This window comes from Haemaphysalis longicornis, unplaced genomic scaffold, assembly GCF_048455015.1.
Source record: "Haemaphysalis longicornis isolate Haplotype H1 unplaced genomic scaffold, Haemaphysalis longicornis Haplotype H1 scaffold_8, whole genome shotgun sequence".
NCBI lineage: Eukaryota > Metazoa > Arthropoda > Arachnida > Ixodida > Ixodidae > Haemaphysalis > Haemaphysalis longicornis.
This window is the reverse complement of record NW_027526445.1, coordinates 120,743,077-120,759,735: the sequence shown is the minus strand read 5'-3', so window position 1 is coordinate 120,759,735 and position 16,659 is coordinate 120,743,077. Positions and strand designations below refer to the sequence as shown.

The 16,659-nt window shown below is 48.4% G+C and overlaps 1 protein-coding gene across 1 annotated transcript in view; it reads right to left on the bottom strand.

The window, feature by feature from the left end:
- Nucleotides 1-3,057: 3,057 nt before the first annotated feature.
- Nucleotides 3,058-16,659, bottom strand: part of LOC144148731 (uncharacterized) — a 72,747-nt gene continuing 59,145 nt past the window's right edge. The window contains exon 3 of the mRNA XM_077680253.1: nucleotides 3,058-3,338. Coding sequence (XP_077536379.1) covers nucleotides 3,183-3,338 — 156 coding nt within the window. The 3' untranslated portion in view covers nucleotides 3,058-3,182. The remainder of the gene's footprint in view (nucleotides 3,339-16,659) is intronic.

The following is a 16,659-nucleotide window of genomic DNA, read 5'->3' as shown; positions in this document are numbered from 1 at the left end:
TAGGTGTGCTATGAAGCCAATATATCAGCGCCAATTTGTGGTAATCTACGGTGCTTGTCACGGATCATATTGTGAACAGAGGGAGCCGCGGGAAGGCATAACACCACTATGGTAAAAAATACTAAACGTAAATATAGGCACACCTGAGCGGCTTCTTAAAGCTAAACGTTGTATGGCTATGATTCCGCAAATTTTAATGCGAAAGCCTTGTATGCTTCATCGAACACAAAATGTAATCGCCGTCGTCAAAACGAATTGCAATAAAATGTCCGTTGGCGATGCAAGGCGTTCTATAGCGCGAGGCGTAAGGAAAACTAAAGTTCTGGTAGGTGTGCTATTAGCACGCGGTCACGACTAAAGTCGCACGCTCTTCGAAACAGGACCGCGGAGAGCTCTTATTCTGGGGAAGGTAAACATGCGGGAACCCAAACGGTGAATAGTAGACCTCTGCCACGCGTGTAATACGAGGCGCACTCAGAGGTGATAGTATCGATGGCAGCGAGCCTCCAGGTTATGGCGAGCGAGCGGAACGCGATTCGGTGAGTACTGCCAGAGTCCTTCAAAGCATCGAAGGGCTCTGGTACTGCTTAGGGTACTGTTCCAGTAGGGACCGGTGCGTCCGCATAGTTTAACAAAAACGTGAACAGCAGATAAGCAGAAGGTCCAACTAGGTGTTCGCCTTCGTATCCCTAGAAATTTCTAAGCACCCCCGTAATTTTAAAACATTCTAGAGACCGGATTTATCCAACTCTAGCCCCGCAGCGATTGCCCAACGGAATTCCTAAGACGCGAATATGGTCGCTATTGGATCGAATCGCCGTCCCGGCCAGGTAAATCGCATGATGAGCACGCGATGGGCATGCGGTGGAGGGTGATGGAGCACATTGAAGAGTAGAAACTGTCTTCTCAGGAGGCAACTGTAAACCAAAGGTGAACAGGCTTTGGACAGGGCTCGCGGCAGCTGCCTTAGTCCTAACCGTAAGGTCGTCAGCGTGGATTGCTGAACTGTATGTGGTATCGGTACCTAGCTGACGAGTAATTCGAGCCATAGAGAAATGGAATAGCAGGGATCCACGTATAGAACCCTGGGGTACCCCTTTGGCCGAGAAATAGGTCCTGGGGCGCAATCCTGCAGGTGAGTGCCACTCAGCTGATTATTTCTAATGAAGCGTCGAATGTGACGGAAGGTTGGTGTCAGACGCACACAGGCTAACTTCGCGATAAGTGAGGAAACCCTGACTACTGAATACCAAAAAAATGGCAAAACACAGAAGAATCTTCTCCAAATCCCGCACCAATTTAAGCTCCTCCGTCACTATAAACGCTCTCTCGCAAATGAAAGCTAGTGTAATTTCAGTTCCGATCTTCGCGTGACCGTGATCTCAGAATACTGTGGCGGGTCTACTCAGGCTTCGCCGGTAACAGGAAATGTATACGGCTACTCTTTTTGCAACTGGCTGCTGCATATTCGAGCCAACGAGCAAAAAATTGATTAAATTCTTTCTCGAGTGCCACTCAGCTGAACTTCTGTTACCGGCGAGGCCTGAATAGACCCGCCACAGTATTCTGAGATCACGGTCACCCCAAGACCGGAACTGAAATTACACTAGCTTTCATTGGCGAGAGAGCGTTTATAGTGACGGATGAGCCTAAATTGGTGCGGAATTTCGAGAAGATTCTTGTGAGTTTTGCCTTTTTTTTTATATTGAGTACTCAGGGTTTCCTCAATTTTCGCGAAGTTAGCCTGTGTGTGTCTGACACCAACCTTCCGTCACATTCGACGCTTCATTCGATTTAGCCTTGGAGCTTTGCAAGATGCTAACAACTTCTTCGAGCATCGTTAAAGTGGATGATAGTATATTGCTCGGAAGGCTTATAAGTTCGTAAAACCACCAACCCAACGTGAATTCAGTGGTACCCCTCTCATATCGGAAGCTGAGCCAAGATTCTATACTCCAAAACACGTACCACAGAGAAGTAATAGAACTTCTGGCAAGATTTTTTGTGTCCGTCGACACAGTCTACCACCACGGTGCCAGCAGTGTTCACGATAAGTGCTCACGACACTAATCCAAAAGTATCCTATTATATTTGTGGTCACAGTCGTTTCATAGAATGACCGACAGGGGGAGATGAAAGCCATTTGTTCCGCCCCCCCTTATGTCTTCAATGATTCACTTTCGTCACAAAGAAAGCGGAAGTGAGCACGAACCAGGACGCATCAAATTGTCGATCATTCTTAAAACTGATTATTAAAACGCGTAGTGCACATGTGCAGAAAAAAGGCCATCAGCTCAATACAAGAAATAAACAAATTCAAAATTCAAATGCATGTGCTCGACGCGGAATCACTGCGATACACTTCGCTACGTGCCTATTGTTGTCATCAAGCATTCAGCAGCACAGTCAAACTCGGTAAACCCACTGTTTAGCTCACGAACACAAAAAATTAAAGACCTCGCGGCAGCAATAAACTGACTCAATCTGCTTTGACTTGTCATTTTTTTAATGTCGTACGCATGAGACCCGCGCTCAGTTTGCGCAAACAAATTACAGTTACTAAGGTGAAGGACTTGTATGCCTGCCAAACGATAAAAGGGACCCCAGTCGTCGTCGGAGTCAACGCGACCGGTATGGCCGGGTCTGCAGTGCAGTAGGCCAGTGCATTACCACTGCGCGCCACATCAGAGATGTGCCAGGTGAAGAGCAAGAGTTAGCCTGGTGCACTCGAATTGATTAATATTACGCGAATACATGGATGAAATTTTATTGATCAGGTGGGATTAAGGTGGATTAGGGTTGTTAAGACGGATATGGATCAAGGGATTAATGATGAACTAATGACTATTAAGATAACTTCCGAAGGACTTGGGGGGACTAAGAGGGATGGCAGTTGTGGTTAAAATAGACGAAGGTTAACATGGTTAAGGTGGAATAAGAGAGATAAAGGTGTGATAGATGTTCATTATGTGTGATTAGGGTGGATTATGAATTAAGGTGGATGAAAGTAAATGAGGTTGAATAAAGATGGATTGAAGAAAGTAAAATAGCGGGAATGCTGTGTCGACTAAAAGGTAGCGTTCACAATGTAGTCTAGCTTCCGCCGTCAAGGCACGTAAGCAGACAGAACTGTCCTGAGAAATTATTTTATTCGTCGATAAAGAAGGCTTATCGCCGCTTGTTTAGGGTCTCTCCCCTATGCTGAAAGCGCGCTTTAGTTCCAAGACCTTCTCGAAAGGGTCCGTCTGTTTGCAGGTCCCAACAAAATCCGCCAAATGGAGGTCCATGTAAAGCCACGCGAAACGGCGGCGCACCGGCAGGTTTTTGATGAACTCCACCTGCAATTTGCCAGTTACGCATGGTTATTGTCAGTTCTATTGAAGGATGCCGAAGCACGGTTAAGGTGCAATAAGAAAAGGCCTGATAAGAGCAACGAGCACATTAACGCAAAAGCGGGATGCTAATTGATAGTCCAATATACCCAACACAAATATAACTCAAGGGATGAAAAAATGTAGCAGCTCAAACATACCGGGTAATCATAAAACAGATGTTAGCCCCGCAACCAATATATATATATATATATATATATATATATATATATATATATATATATATATATATATATATATATATATATATATATATATTGTAGCGTGGCACAAACTCAAGAAGATGACGTTGGTGGTAAAAGGACAAAACAGATTTATTAAAAGGCGAACTTGTGCCTCACTAAAAGGAACGCCCTAGTCCCGCTGCCACCGAGCTCTCTCTCGCGCGCCCCACGCGTGTCTCTTCTTCTTCAGCACGTGGCTTAGTTGGTTGGCCGCTGTTGATTGGTTGGTTGCTCCGCGAGGCATCCTTTCTTTGTTTGTTCTTTGTGGCCGGGCGCGTGCAACAAGCCATGCCGTGACATTAGCCCCCCTCCCTAATGGCGCATCGTCCCGATGCGCAAAAGGGAGTATTTGTGTCAGGTACCTTTGGGCGTAATTGCAGAATGCTACCTTGTATAGTAGGGCTTCATGCGCACTACATGAACCGTTTCTGATCGAGGCTGGCGACGGGCCGGGAAAACATGGCTGGATGGTACGACCTCGTACGTAACGTCGCTTAGTCGTCTCAACACTTTGTAAGGTCCGAAGTATCTTCTCAACAACTTTTCGGAGAGCCCGCGGCGTCTGACAGGTGTCCATACCCAAACTTCATCACCTTGCTGGAATTCCGTGTGCCTGCGGCGCAGATTGTAGTGGCTTGCGTCGCGGTGCTGTTGGTCCCTGATGCGGACACGGGCTAGCTGTCTTGCCTCTTCAGCGCGCTGCGTGATCTGTTGGGCACAACAGTCATCATCATTTTCAACGTGGGGCAGCATCGCGTCTAGCATTGTGGCTACGTCACGACCGTACAGGACACGAAATGGAGTCATTCGCGTCGTTTCCTGCGGTGCCGTATTGTACGCGAACGTTACATACGGCAAAATGGCGTCCCACGTCTTGTGCTCGACGTCTACATACATGCACAGCATGTCGGCGATTGTTTTGTTCATCCGCTCGGTCAGTCCATTAGTTTGCGGATGGTAAGCGGTAGTTCTCCTGTGAGAAGTACCGCTGAGCGTCATTAATGTTCGGACAAGTTGGGCCATGAATGCCGTTCCCCTATCCGTGATGACGATGGCTGGGGCACCATGACGAAGGACTATATTCTCCAGAAAGAAGTGCGCCACCTCTACAGCTGTCCCTCGAGGTAGAGCTCTTGTCTCGGCATAGCGGGTGAGGTAGTCGGTTGCTACGATTATCCATCGGTTCCCCGACGACGAAGTGGGAAACGGGCCCAAAAGGTCTATGCCAACCTGCTCGAATGGTGCGGCTGGAATCTGAAGGGGTTGTAGCAAGCCGGGAGGGCGGCCAGGAGGCGATTTACGGCGCTGGCAATCCCGACACGTCCGTACGTACTGCTTAACAGCCGCTGAAAGCTTTGGCCAGTAATACTTTTGTTTGACTCTCGCCAGTGTTCGGGCGTAGCCAAGGTGGCCAGCAGTTGGCTCATCATGGCAGGCCAGTAGTACTTCGTCGCGGAGACTTGTGGGCATTACCAGTAGGTATTCTTTGCCGCTAGAGGCGAAGTTCCTCTTGTAGAGAACACTACTGCGTAACGAAAAGGACGGCAAGCTTCTTGCAAAATCTTTTGGTACGACCGATGTATGACCTTCCAGATAGTCAATCAATAGGCGCAGTTCTGGATCTTGCCGCTGCTTCTCGGACATTGCGATGATGTCTACAGCCCCGACGAACACGTCATCGTCCTCGTAGTTAGTGTCCGCTGCTTCCACTGGTGCCCGGGAAAGACAGTCAGCATCCGAATGTACCCGGCCGGATTTGTATACAATAGTCATGTCAAACTCCTGAAGCCGTAAGCTCCAGCGTGCAAGACGTCCCGATGGGTTCCTGAGGTTTGTCAACCAGCACAGCGAGTGGTGGTCGCTAATGACCTGAAATGGCCGGCCATAAAGGTAAGGGCGGAACTTCATTACAGCCCACACAACAGCGAGACATTCTTTTTCGGTGGCGGAGTAGTTGGACTCTGCGCGGGAAAGGGCCCTGCTCGCGAAAGCGATAATCCTTTCCACACCGTCTTGCCGTTGTACGAGAATTGCTCCGAGTCCGACGTTGCTTGCGTCTGTGTGGACCATCGTGTCGGCATTTTCATCAAAATGCGCGAGCGCAGGTGGAGCTTGTAGGCGTTGCTTGAGCTCGTCAAAAGCCGCTTGCTGTTCTTCAGCCCAAACAAAACTCGAGTCATTTCGTGTTAGTTGGGTCAGTGGGGCAGCAGTGTGCGAAAAGTCCTGGATAAAACGTCGGTAGTAGGAGCACAGGCCCAAGAAGCGGCGCACGGACTTCTTATCTGTAGGCACAGGGAAGTCAGCGACGGCTGCAGTTTTGTCAGGGTCAGGTCGGACCCCTTGGCGGCTAACAACATGGCCCAGAAAACGGAGCTCCTCGTAGCCAAAATGGCATTTCTCAGGCTTCAAAGAGAGTCCAGCGGAACGGATGGCCCGGAGGACAGAAGTCAGCCGTTTCAAGTGCTCGTCAAAGGTTTCGGAAAACACGACAACGTCATCGAGGTAGACTAAACACGTTTGCCATTTCAAGCCGGTCAAAACAGTGTCCATCATCCTCTGAAATGTTGCCGGAGCGGAACACAATCCAAAGGGGAGAACTTTAAACTCATAAAGTCCGTCTGGTGTCACGAAGGCAGTTTTTTCACGATCCCGCTCATCGACTTCTATCTGCCAATAACCACTTCTTAGGTCCATCGACGAAAAGTAGCGCGCATTGCGCAGTCTGTCCAGAGAGTCGTCAATGCGCGGGAGCGGATACACATCCTTTTTTGTGACTTCATTCAGCTTTCGGTAGTCAACGCAAAAGCGTAGAGTGCCATCTTTCTTCCGCACTAGGACCACCGGTGACGACCACGGGCTTTGAGATGGCTGAATAACATCGTCCTCGAGCATTTGTTGCACCTGCTGATGTATGGCATCGCGTTCTTTCGGGGAGACACGGTAAGGATTCTGATGAATGGGCCTTTGGTTGTCGTCGGTAACGATGCGGTGCTTTGTTAGCGCTGTCTGGCGAACCCTCGTTGTCGAAGAAAAGCAATCTTGAAATTCCAGCAATAACTGGAGGAGCCCTTGCTGTTTCTCGGCTGGCAGGTCTGGACAAATATCGAGAGTGGGGGGCGAGCGCTCCGTGTCTGATGTTTCTGTGTGCAACACGAGACATTCTGCGCCGTCAGCGATGTTCTGAAAGCTTGCCACGGCGGTACCTTTCGGGATTTGCTGACGCTCATGTCCAAAGTTTGTGAGTAAGATCGCGGTGCAACCATCATTTAGGTGCACTATACCACGAGCAATGCCGACTCCAAGGTTTAGAAAAAGAGCGCTATTCGGCTCTGCTATGCCATCCCCGTAGCATGACGAGTCGCACTTGACAGATACAAGGGCACATGATCGGGGTGGCAAAGTAACCCCGTCATCGATAACCCGCAACGCCGAGCATAGGTCCTCTTTGAGTTCTGAAGGTACACAGCAAGTCGAAAATGTGACGGAACGCTCGCGGAGGTCTATTACTGCTTTGTGTTCCCCCAGGAAGTCCATGCCTAATATGAGGTCTTTGCAACACTGCGGCAGAATGATGAATGAGGTAACAAAATCTGAAGCGTCGATGCGAATTCTGGCAGTGCATTTTCCCACGGGCTCCATTAGATGTCCGCCAGCCGAACGGAGGGGAGGTCCGGTCCACGGGGTTTTAACTTTTCGTAAGCGTGCCGCGAGACGTTGACTAATTATAGAAAAGTCCGCACCAGTGTCCACCAAAGCAGTCACTTCGTGACCGTCGACAAAAAGAGGCAGTTCAGCACTGACGACGTCATCGGCGCTTTCTTCGGTTGTCAGCGCCGTTGGACCGCAGGTCACCACGTCGTCGCCACTTTCCTCACACGTCAACCTTGTCGGATCGTTCGTCTGGGTCGTTGGAGGGGCTTGGTAGCTGTCGTCCTTAGCAACCTTGCCTCCTGAGGTTGCCGCTTTTAGTTTCCCCGTCTCCCAGGACTTGGGGACCTTCCCCTGGGCACGTCCTGACGGCTTCGATGAACGTTGGGTGGGCTGTTTACACGACCTGGTGACGGCGAACGCGGCCGAAGCCTGGCAGTTGCTCTCGTCGAAAGATAATCTTCAATTTGTGGAGGTCGTTCACCAAAGCGGGGGCGGGGAGCAGATGGCGAAAAACCGGGAAGTCCAATTTCTCGGTACGGGCAGCGACGGTAGACGTGATCTGCTTCACCGCAGTGGTAACACAGCGGCCGGTTGTCAGCAGTACGCCACACGTCCGTCTTGCGTACCTGAGGATGGGGTCTGGGCTCGGGCCGAGGCCCTGGTCCAGCAAATGGCTGTCGACGTGGTGCCGTTGACCTGTGAAACTGTGGGCGAGTCAAGACATTCGCGTAGCTCACTTGCGGCTCGAACTGTGGGCGAGCTAAGACATTCGCGTAGTTCACTTGTGGTTCTTCCGGGTACTGTTCGGGTAGTGCAAGTGCCTGGCGGATTTCCTCTCGTACGACCTCCGCAACAGAAACTCGAACTGGCTGGTTGGGACGGACATTATGTTTCTGGAGTTCTTCTCGTACGATCGAGCGGACGAGGTCACGCAGGGAGCTCTCGTTAACGGCAGACAGAGCAGCAGAATTCACCAACGATGCGTTGCTTGAGCGATCGTACTGGCGGCATCGGTCCTGGAGTGCTCGTTCGATGGCCGTAGCCTCCTTTACAAATTCGCGTACAGTCCGCGGAGGGTTCCGTACAAGCCCGGCGAATAGCTGCTCCTTAACGCCATGCATTAGGTAGCGCAACTTCTTGGGTTCAGACATGTCGGGGTCCGCCTTCCGAAACAGGCGCGCCATGTGCTCGGAGAACATGATCACACTCTCATTCGGTTTCTGAATGCGCGATTCAAGATGCCGTTGTGCATGCTCTCGCTGGTCCGTGCTGGAGAATGCTTCCCGTAGTTCCTGACAAAATTCTTCCCACGTTCGCAAAGACCCTTCTCGATTTTCAAGCCATGTTCTCGCATCGTGATCCAGAGAAAAGTACACCTGTCGCAGTTTTTGAGCCTCGTTCCACTGATTGAATGAAGCGACGCGCTCGAACTGGTTGAGCCAGTCCTCCACGTCTTCGAATAAGTCACCATGAAAGATTTCAGGCTCTCGAGGATGTTGGAAAGTCACTTGTGGGTGGAAAGTCACCTGTGAAGCTTGCTCTTGTTCCATCGGTGGTTCTTGACGAACGTGACGAGCCGACGCTTTCTTCTCGGGAAGAGTGGAGAACTCAGGAGCGAGGCCTAGCAGTCGACGGCTGCTGCGATGAACCGGGGTGTAGACAGGTGCCGGCTTCTTGGGGCTTGATGCTCGCGAAGCAGGAGGAGTCGAAAGCATGGGGTTGAAGATACCCCGCACCTCCACCAGTGTAGCGTGGCACAAACTCAAGAAGATGACGTTGGTGGTAAAAGGACAAAACAGATTTATTAAAAGGCGAACTTGTGCCTCACTAAAAGGAACGCCCTAGTCCCGCTGCCACCGAGCTCTCTCTCGCGCGCCCCACGCGTGTCTCTTCTTCTTCAGCACGTGGCTTAGTTGGTTGGCCGCTGTTGATTGGTTGGTTGCTCCGCGAGGCATCCTTTCTTTGTTTGTTCTTTGTGGCCGGGCGCGTGCAACAAGCCATGCCGTGACAATATATATATATATATATATATATATATATATATATATATATATATATATATATATATATATATATATATATATATATATTGCCGCAATCATTAGTATTCATTGACACGGCGGATGGTCAACCCCCCCCCCACTATCATCATCGACTGACGGCCAGAGGAAGACGACGTTGTTTGCTCTCGACAAGCGCGCGGTCGCTGTTCTTAGGACCCAACGAGTTCGTGGCAATAAAGCCAATTCCTTCAACCCTAAACCACCAAGGTCCATCGTCCTATCGGTGACTATATATATATATATATATATATATATATATATATATATAGAGAGAGAGAGAGAGAGAGAGAGAGAGAGAGAAAGAGAGAGGTATGAGAGGCAATGCTAGGAGACTTCGAGGAACGACGTTTATTCGACGAGCGGTACGCTGGCCAGAACAGGATCAACCACGATGGCGATGATGGCGCGTCCGAGAAAGACGACGAGCGATGAGATGATGATGGACGCACCCAATGCGGCGACGACGACGAAACACGAACGCGGTATTGGCCAGTCATAATACTGAGCTATGGCCTGATGATGACGGGACATTTAAGATTCGCGCTTACAATATATATATATATACAGTGAGAGCTCGTTAATTCGGATCTCACGGGACCGGAAAAAATGTCCGAATTATCCGAATGCCGAATACGAAAAACAACATTACGAAAATACGAAAAACAACATTAAATCACGTTGAAGAAGCATACCTTTATTTGCTGAAGTATCTGCTGCTTTTTCGCTCAGATTCCGGCTGACACTACAATTTTTCTTAACTCTTCCAAGTGGCCGATAGCACACAAACTGTCGGAACTGCTCAGGCAAACGTCCTCCAATATCAAACGCCTCCGAGACGTCTCGTGAGGTGCGATGAGCTCGAGGCTGCACCTCCTCGCATGACTCTTCGTCAGAATCGTGGTTGATGACGATGGCGATGCCTCTCAGGTTTTTGTTTCACTCCATTGGTTCCAGTGCTGCTAATTTACCACACTTTCTTGCAGCGGCAGCCGTCAGCATTTGTCCGAATTAAGCAGTGCGGGGCCCAATTCTGGCGAAATAACGAAGGTTTGGTCCCATAGACTAACATGCGCTTTGGCCGGGACCAATAGAGCCGTCCGAATTATCCGAATTTCCGAATTAACGGGTGTCGAATTACCGAGCTTGTTCTGCACATATATATATATATATATATATATATATATATATATATAGCGAATCAGAATAGGAAATGAGGGGCTCGTTGAAAATAACACAGAAATAAGGGTTGGCAGTCGAGAAAACCTCGGAAAGCAAAGGGGAGGATGTGGTAGATCATTGAAACAGATTAAGAATTTGGAAAGAAAGAAAGAAAGTGAAGATACCTAACATAAATACCCCAGAGAGTGAATGGGAAAATCGCCCCGCCGGTAGCGTAGTGGTTATCGCACCAGACCGGTATTCTGGAGGTCGTGGGTTCGGATCCCACCTGGCGGGCATTTTTTCTTCACTTTCTTTCTTTCTTTCCAAATTCTTAATCTGTTTCAATGATCTACCACATCCTCCCCTTTGCTTTCCGAGGTTTTCTCGACTGCCAACCCTTATTTCTGTGTTATATATATATATATATATATATATATATATATATATATATATATATATATATATATTCAATTCACTTTTATTCAGCAAAAAGTAACGAAAACATTCGCATAACACTGCGCGGACCCATAGCCAAAGGCTAGTCTCCTCGGGTCCGAACGAAGTAAATACATAGACCTGGGTTTTTAACACAAAATAATGCTGAATATTGAAATATTATTAATATATAACTTAAGATAGTACAGTATTATACGTGGTACACATGCTTGGGAATACGTATATATATATATATATATATATATATATATATATATATATATATATATATGACGAAGGCCGGTCCCTCGGCTGAAACATTAAACCTTTCCTTTTTTCGACGCCTCTTCTTTTGCTACGACTTGCCGGTGTTCAAGAAATATTTTTCTGCAAGATATATATATAGTGGAACCACGCTGATACGTCTTCCGGACTTACGACGGATCTCTGCAGTCCCGGAAAACTCCCCATAGAAACAATTATTTTAAAACCCCGATGATATGATGACCGGGTGCATGCGGTCGGCTTCATACGACGGACACTGGCGCAGATTCACCGGTGTTTTCCCCATTTTTTACACCGCGTCACCGCCTCGTCCCGACGTTCTTTATTCTTAACCCCCGTTTGCCGCTGCTTAAGCTGCAAAGGTCCGCATGCGGGCTGCAGACTCCTTACTGAACAGACGCAAGCAAGCAGGCGGGTGCTCGTGAGCGGGAGTTAACCTTTGACGTCCCCACCGGCAGCAGTACGAAAACTCGCCAACCGGGAAAAGTCAGAGTTCTGGTGGCAGGCGGACCATGAATTTGAAGCTCCCATCGAGCCACCCACGAACGCGAAAACTCATAGGACGCAACCCCATGGCGATAACCGAACAGCCGGTTCCCCCACCCACTCGATCCGAGCTTCTTGCTTTCACGACGCTTTCTCCCTATATCTCTGCTCTCTGCTTATCAGTATCTTTCAGAGACGCGTTGTCACTCCGCTCCTTTCTTTAGAACAGTGTCTCAATTCACGCGAGTCCGCCGCAAGGCTGGAGGCACGTATACCTTGGCACCGCCGTTTTGGGTCAATCGCTGACCGCCAAAGCAAGCCACTGTAGCAAGACCGGGCTATTATTTTCGCCGCAACGCGGTTTACTCGCGAAGTTTGAATCATCTATTTTTCGCGTTGATGGATCTTCAAGGAAACAAAAACAGCTGCCCAAGCAGCAGAGGTCGATTGCCAATGATTGGAAACCCCATGGGTACCCATTGACTTCCGCGCTATACTCGGCTGAAAGATTGATACAGCGCCAAGCAAACGGCGACAGGAAGTAATGTCACCCGGAAAGCCCATCGGAGGCCGAGCTTTCGCAGACGGATAAAAGCACAGTTTGTCCACTCGCTTGTCGAGCGTGTAGCGTGCGCGAACACGTGGGTTGGAGCGGTGAACAGGCCACAACGCAGGAGCCACAGCACCGTGCCACGAAACAAAACGTACTCAAACTAAAGCACAGCGGGTTCAAAATAGCGTGCAGATTGTGTTACACGTTCCCTAGGAATGGGTCATTTGTATTTCCTAACAACGCAACGGTGTCCGTCGGACTACTTGGGCGTTGTGCCTTTGGGCGTTCTTTTTCTCCGCGGCTGGAGGACGGACGCGTCGCTCCGGCGCCCGCGCCTCTTTTGTGGCGTAGAAGCCGCGTAGTACTCCTTTACATGTCTGTGATGTGCGTTTTGGTGTAGGTGGCCGTGTTAGAAGTATACCAGAGTGGTGGAATAACATCGTTTGCCTGCTGCGGCCGGCCGCTGAAAGCGTGAGTCACCATTTCATTTTTTCTTGGGAGGTACGGGAGAGAGCTCGCGCTCGTTCCCGCCAAAACTTCAGCTGTGGTTTATAACAATGGACCTTTTTCCAGTACCGGTCCCTCTAGCGGCCGCCACGGCGAACTAAACATGACATTAAGGCACGCCCCCGAGAAAGTTTGGCTTTCGGAGAACTTGTGCACAAAATATCCTGGTCCTGCAGTCCCTCCCGCACTGACCAATCACCCGTACCTTTCACATGAATGTCACGGTAGGAGGCGCACGTTCTCGTGACTAATCTGCAGTGTTTGGAAGCGCCACTTTTCTGATTTTTTTTTTCATTTTCGTTACCCCTTCAATGGCAGCCATGTGCTGGCAGCATGGTCTGCCTCGAAAGTCTTTGCCCTTTTTCTTAGAAAGCCATTATTGTGTGCACGTACGAACCCACCACGAGGTGTCGAAAGAGAAAAAAAAAAGAAAACGTGCAGCGCTACGCAGTATAGCCGCTCCCTAATCAGAGAAGTGACGGTCGCCCATTTGCTTATTTTGCACGAGGCGCCTGCCAAGAATGGCGGACCGCAGCCCGCGCATGCGCAGATTGCTACTGGAAAAAGGTCCATTGGCGCGCGTTAGTGCTACTTAGTGTTGGTTCTTGCGAAGAATTAAGTGGTCGCATACATTTGCTTCCATTTCTGTGACGCCAGTTCTAGCTATCCTCTTTCAGGCTTTCTGTTTTCCAACCAGCGGCCGTACACCCACTGCAGGTTCACGACGTTCAGCATGCGTTAAAGCAAGACTCGTCTGCAGTATAAGTGTAACGGATGTGTTAAGCTGGCTTCAGTCTAGCTATCAATGAAGCTTTCGTTTCAGTATTTTCTTGAGCAACGTAAAGATATTATCGAGAGACAAAATAATTACCCTGCCGCTGGGCTTCTCAGCCGGTTCCGCTCGCATGTGGCGCCGTCCGACGAGGCAGAAGTGAACGACGGCGACAGTAACACCGTAGCCGGTTTAATACCCAATCAGTTAGGTTTGTAGCGTCGCTTTAATTGTCGCTTTATTTGGTTACTTCTTAAAAATATAACGCACTGAAAGGCCACAAGGCTTCTCATCTACCTCCAAATTGGCATAGATGTCTTGCAAAAAAACGAACGTTCGTGCATTCCGTTGTAGTCTGATCCCGCATTGTTAGAAAAAAACGCTAATAAACGTTTACGACACGACATTTCAGTCGCGATTAATTATGTGACTGCAGTAGCTACAACAATTTTTCACGGTACCCCTGGCGTGTTGCAGTCTATTGGACTTTTTTCATATTACTTGCGCGACTGCAATGAGTGCGAAGCCCATCTTCGGCGAAATTCCGGACGGTTTTCTCAAGAATGAGCCAAGTAATTGCTGCCGTAAAACGCAGTATTAAAAATAAATAGTGCGGTACGTTTTATGTTTCATAGTGAGTGTTAACAAGCTAAAAGTTTAGGCTGAATATTCTTGCTCGTGCATGCGTTAAGGATGGTTGGTGCAGGGTGCTGTATATAATAAGCATCGTGCATGTACCATTGTAGTTAACGTTTTTTTTTACTTATTACAGGCGCTACAACGTAAAGTTGTTTGCCGTGGACAAGTGGCAAATACAGCAGCGAGAACAAACCTTCCAAGCTGGACTATTCTACAATAGTGCTGTCGAACTACATACTTTGACCTTGGCAGGTCGGCGAATAACCGGGGAGGAGGGCCTTGTTTCCATTAACCTGAATGTTTCTGTTTTGTAGGCACCTCAAGCAGTTAAACGAGGTATGGATAGGTTCGCGCTTGATGAGCAGCGCTTTTTTTTTATTTTTTCTCTACTATTGTGTTTCTGTTTGCTTTCGTGTTCGTGTTTTGAACAAGCTTCTTTCAAATTCTTGCCACTGTTAAGGCAGGTTTCTCGTTGTAAATTTGATGTGCATAATAAAAAAATTAAGCAAAGAGAATGTGTTGTGCTGCTCAATTTTTTATGGCAAGCGATGTAATTGCTTCGAAAAATTGATGCATTGATTATGCCTCGCGATCCGATTTCTGTTTTATACATGACATTGTACAGGAAATTATTTAACGAGTGTGCATTAAATAAATAATTAATGCAAACTTCTTAAACAAGTTCCAGTATAATGGCATGTATAAAGCAGAAGTGGGACCACGAGGCACCTCATAAAATGGGCATTGGCCGTAAGTACTGGCCACAAAGCCAAAAAATGTGCATGAAAATATCGTGGGGTCCACCCATAGGCATTATCATGGCAACATACTTTGCCAAGCGTTGTCCAATATCGGCCTTCCAGAGCTTGGTCAATTGTTGGCTTGTCACTTTTCCCAAGCACCAGCCAGTAATGGCGGCCGAGGTAATGTCAAGCTCGGACACATTGGCCACTGATGATTTGCCGTGCTTGGGCCTGGCAATTTCTGCTGCTTGGGTATGTGTTGAGCACTTTGACCCAATAGCACGAACGGGACCGTTCAAAGGGTGTTTCCACCTTGTACGAGAATGCTGTTTTTTCAATATCCCCCTTGTTCGTTTCGCTTGGCCTTGGCAGTTTCACACTCCCCGGTTCCCCTCTTCATTTGCTCGACACGTCGGCCTTATCTCGCGCGCGAAAGGCGCAGGGCTCGTGGGTTGAAAATAGCGCTGGACGGCACAGGTGTCGCTTAGTGCGCGGCGCTTCGCTGGCGGGCTAGCTCGGACGCATGAAGTGGAGGGGGGGGGGGGGGGGGGGGCGCAACATAGCCGTTGCTTTTTTTTTAAACTTGGGATTTCCCCGAAATTTCGCAAACCACAGTAGAACGCGCAAATTATAATAGTTCAAATAAATTCTTAGCCCACCTGTCGCGTGAGATGGTCTACTAAGCTGGCATTAACCCGCACCCCGGTCCTACGACACCCCGGTCATTCGACGCTTTCTCGTGGTTCCTTTAAAGTCGTGTTATCGGGGTTCCACTATATATATATATATATATATATATATATATATATATATATATATATATATATATATATATATATAAGACAGAAATAAGTGTTGGCAGTCAAGAATACCTCGGAAACAAAGGGGAGGCTATGGTAGGTCATTGAAACAGATGAAGAATTTGGAAAGAAAGAAAGTGATAAAAAAATGCCCGCCAGGTGGGATCCGAACCCACGACCTCCAGAATACCGGTCTGGTGCGATAACCACTACGCTACCGGCGGGGCTATTTTTCCCCTTCACTCTCTGGGGTATTTATGTCAATGTAATTTTTTCCTGTGCTTGGGGGTGGTAGCCCGCGCCACTCCGACTTCTCGCGGTGGGTTCGGATCCCACCTGGGTTCGGATCCAGCCCCTCATTTCCTATTCTGATTCGCTACATGCATAGCGAGGGCCTCTGTTCTGGCAGTCTTGGTGCCATAGGGAGCTTAAGAGGGTTCAACGCTCATCGACCACTTTCGACATGTCGTAGACACTCGAGTCACGGCCCGGGGGTTAAAAAGAAGGTCCCCTTCACCCCGTGAAGTCGGAGTGGCGCTGGCTACCACCCCCAAGCACAGGAAAAAATTACATTGACATAAATACCCCAGAAAGTGAAGGGGAAAAATAGCCCCGCCGCTAGCGTAGTGGTTATCGCACCAGACCGGTATTCTTCTGGAGGTCGTGGGTTCGGATCCCACATGGCGGGCATTTTTTTTCACTTTCTTTCTTTCCAAATTCTTTATCTGTTTCAATGACCTACCATAGCCTCCCCTTTGTTTCCGATACATACATACATACATACATACATACATACATACATACATACATACATACATACATACATACATACATACATACATACATACATACATACATACATAACGTCTCTGTAGGTATATCTCCGGTGTTCTATATTTCATAAATTTCTTCGTGGTTTTCTGAAAATTAGGCACTGGTAGGCACGCA